Source organism: Diaphorina citri, unplaced genomic scaffold, assembly GCF_000475195.1.
Source record: "Diaphorina citri unplaced genomic scaffold, Diaci psyllid genome assembly version 1.1 scaffold1881, whole genome shotgun sequence".
Taxonomy (NCBI): Eukaryota; Metazoa; Arthropoda; class Insecta; order Hemiptera; family Psyllidae; genus Diaphorina; species Diaphorina citri.
In genome coordinates, this window is record NW_007379307.1 from 47739 (window position 1) to 50984 (window position 3246).

Below are 3246 nucleotides of genomic sequence, written 5' to 3' on the forward strand. Positions count from 1 at the left end.
CTGACTGACTGACTGTCTTGGCTCCTAAATTAAAGTACAGAAAAAGAAAACTCTGGAGAGAGAGAGAGAGACAGATAGAGATACCAATTTATATTGACTTTTTATTTGAAAAAATTCATTGATGGAAAAAGGGCGTCAGTCCCACTTTTTTCAAAACGTTAAAAATAGACTTCCCCTTGGAACAATCCTAATTTGTCAAAATCGGCTCAAAACCCTTTGAAAAATAAAAGTTAGTCACTTTCGACAACGTTCACCTTACCAGTTTTCCGACTTACGCCCTTCTTCCGTCGATAGCCTCAATGAATGATTTAATTTGACATTCGGGTTACCCGGGAACTACAAAATCTCTCCCCAGTGAAAATTCAAGCAGGACGCAAAACAAGACGCACAATGCACACTAGGACAGGCGGCGCAACAACGTTCACCTTACCAGTTTTCCTACTTACGCCCTTCTTCCGTCGATAGCCTCAATTAATGATTTAATTTGACATTCGGGCTACCCGGGAATTACAAAATCTCTCCCCAGTGAAAATTCAAGCAAGACGCAAAACAAGACGCACAATGCACACTAGGACAGGCGGCGCACTTACCGCTCACACTGGCGCATGGTCCACGACGCAATGATCCACAGGGACACCATGAACACAAGGAGCACGGTACCCGGGCAGATGGTCATCAGAGTCTTGAGCACGAACCTTGTGTTGAAGTTGATTCGGTTTAGAGCACCTGAGGAAACAGAGAGGGAAATGGGGAGTTAGTCCTAATTTATGTGGTTAAGTACCTCGGCACCGCTTTCGCATTACTTCAAGGCCCATTCTTTTACATTCATGCCTATCCAAGAACGGAAAAATCTGGTTAGAAAATTTCCGCCCTGGCTCCACTATCACGAGGAAAGGGAGGCTTGAAAGTAACCCTCCAGGATCAAGCACGCACAAATGCTTACTGTGACCGACCGCGCTAAGAGTTGACATCTTTTTAGGAGCTACCTTAACCTTACAGCCAGGTTTACATTCTCAGGTTGAAGCGCTTGAGGTCAACAGTGAGCAGCCCACCTCTGTGGTCGAGTGGTCAAGAGCACTGACTCTCAATCCGGAGGTGCTGGGTTCGAATCCCGACCAGGGCGGAAATTTTCTAACCAGATTTTTCCGTTCTTGGATAGGCATTCCGGAGGTGCTGGGTTCGAATTCCGACCAGGGCGGAAATTTTCTAACCAGATTTTTCCGTTCTTGGATAGGCATGAATGTAAAAGAATGGGCCTTGAAGTAATGCGAAAGCGGTACTTAACCACATAAATTAAAACTAACTCCCCATTTCCCTCTCTGTTTCCCCAGGTGCTCTAAACCGAATCAACTTCAACACGAGGTTCGTGCTCAAGACTCTGATGACCATCTGCCCGGGTACCGTGCTCCTAAGAGAGGGAAATGGGGAGTTAGTCCTAATTTATGTGGTTAAGTACCTCGGCACCACTTTCGCATTACTTCAAGGCCCATTCTTTTACATTCATGCCTATCCAAGAACGGAAAAATCTGGTTAGAAAATTTCCGCCCTGGTCGGGATTCGAACCCAGCACCTCCGGATTGAGAGTCAGTGGTGCTCTTGACCACTCGACCACAGAGGTGGGCTGCTCACTGTTGACCTCAAGCGCTTCAACCTGAGAATGTAAACCTGGCTGTAAGGTAGGTTGAGAGTCAGTGGTGCTCTTGACCACTCGACCACAGAGGTGGGCTGCCCACTGTTGACCTCAAGCGCTTCAACCTGAGATTGTAAACTTGGCTGTTAGGTTAAGGTAGCTCCTAAAAAGATGTCAACTCTTGGTGCTTTCCGATAGGTGGGGCACTTGAAAGGACACAAGGACATGTACATACATGGATGTAAACTCTTAGCTTAGAACCAATCAAACTAACGAGGAACGAATGCTGCTAAATTTAAACACCTGGCGTCCACACATCCGTCAACTATGTGTGGACACAGCTTTAGAGACAACAGTAAGCATTTGTGCGTGCTTCATCCTGGAGGGTTACTTTCAAGCCTGCCTTTCCTCATGATAGTGGAAGAAATAATTCCAATACTTGAAGCTGCAAGCTATCAGAGAACTTTCACTCACCTATGGAACGACTGGAAGCGTCGGTGAAGAGTTTAGAATGCAGAAGCATGACGCGACAGATCAGATACAGTCGCAGGAACATGGGCAGGGACAGGGTCACATCATAGGGGACCCAGCGCGAACACAGCTCGCCCCCCTTGTTGGCCAGCTTGGTCTGCCAGAGAAAGAAGTGCTGCCCGGGCACCGGATGGATGGCGCAGATGGCAAGCTCCATGCTGATCTGAGAGATACGCTGCCAAGTCATTGCGATCCGCCAGTCATCCGCACAGTTGTCGATCATGAACAGCTGAGGAGAAAGAAGACAAATTAACCATTAGACTGCGGGAGTAAAGGGACTTTTCAGTCTCATTCTGGCAGGATAAACAAGGTATATTCTATTCTATTCCATTAGCATTTTCGAACAGCATTTTCCCTCAAGGTTGCCTTCCACCTCAGCTACTTTGGGCTTTTTGTGTACTAATTAAACATTAGAATATAATATAATATGAAATGACGCCAGGAAAAAACTATGGACAGAACAGACAACCTTCACCTTTATAAGACTTGTTATACATGTTGCAATAAATTCGTATGAATTAAGGTAAAAACACTCTAATATCTCCGTGAGTTCACGTGATGTTTAGTAGTGTGTTTCTACCTTTATTGCAACGTGTATGGCTGGCCTAACATAATATGCAACTGAACATTTTAAAAGACATATTTCTAGCCAGTACCTACTTGGAATGCACCAGGTTTGGATCACTGAAGGAAAGTTAAGCGTTAATTCGGTCTTTCGGATAGTGATCACCTGAGGTATGGGCACTCGCTTGCGGCTGGCTTTTCCCGGCTCCACTCAGGCTGGGTGAGGTTCATGTGAGGAGGGGGTAGCTTGTCACCGAATGGAAGGTAAACCGCTAAATGGCGTAAACGGAATGGAGGGTAAAGCAATTTCTTTTCTTCCTTTTTTTCATTCCCGATTTTTTTGTGACCCTAACCCCGGACCCCTGGACAAGTTCACAAAGCTCCTTCGACCTAATTCCCCAATCCAGAAGATACGGGGAAGATTTAGAGCTCATTAAATGTGAGTTATTTAGAAAAATATGAGAAAAAAAAACTGGGATTATACCACAGGAGATGATGTTAATGTTATGCTATACAAGCTT

The 3246-nt window shown here is 45.4% G+C and overlaps 1 protein-coding gene across 1 annotated transcript; it reads right to left on the reverse strand.

Moving 5' to 3' along the window:
- Nucleotides 1-508: 508 nt before the first annotated feature.
- LOC103517539 (small conductance calcium-activated potassium channel protein-like) lies at nucleotides 509-2390 on the reverse strand (the record flags this gene model as incomplete). The annotated part of the gene is made up of 2 exons (XM_008482576.2): nucleotides 509-726; nucleotides 2105-2390. Coding segments are annotated over 2 exons (426 nt in total), but the record flags the coding sequence as incomplete, so codon positions are not given.
- Between the last annotated feature and the right edge of the window lie 856 nt (nucleotides 2391-3246).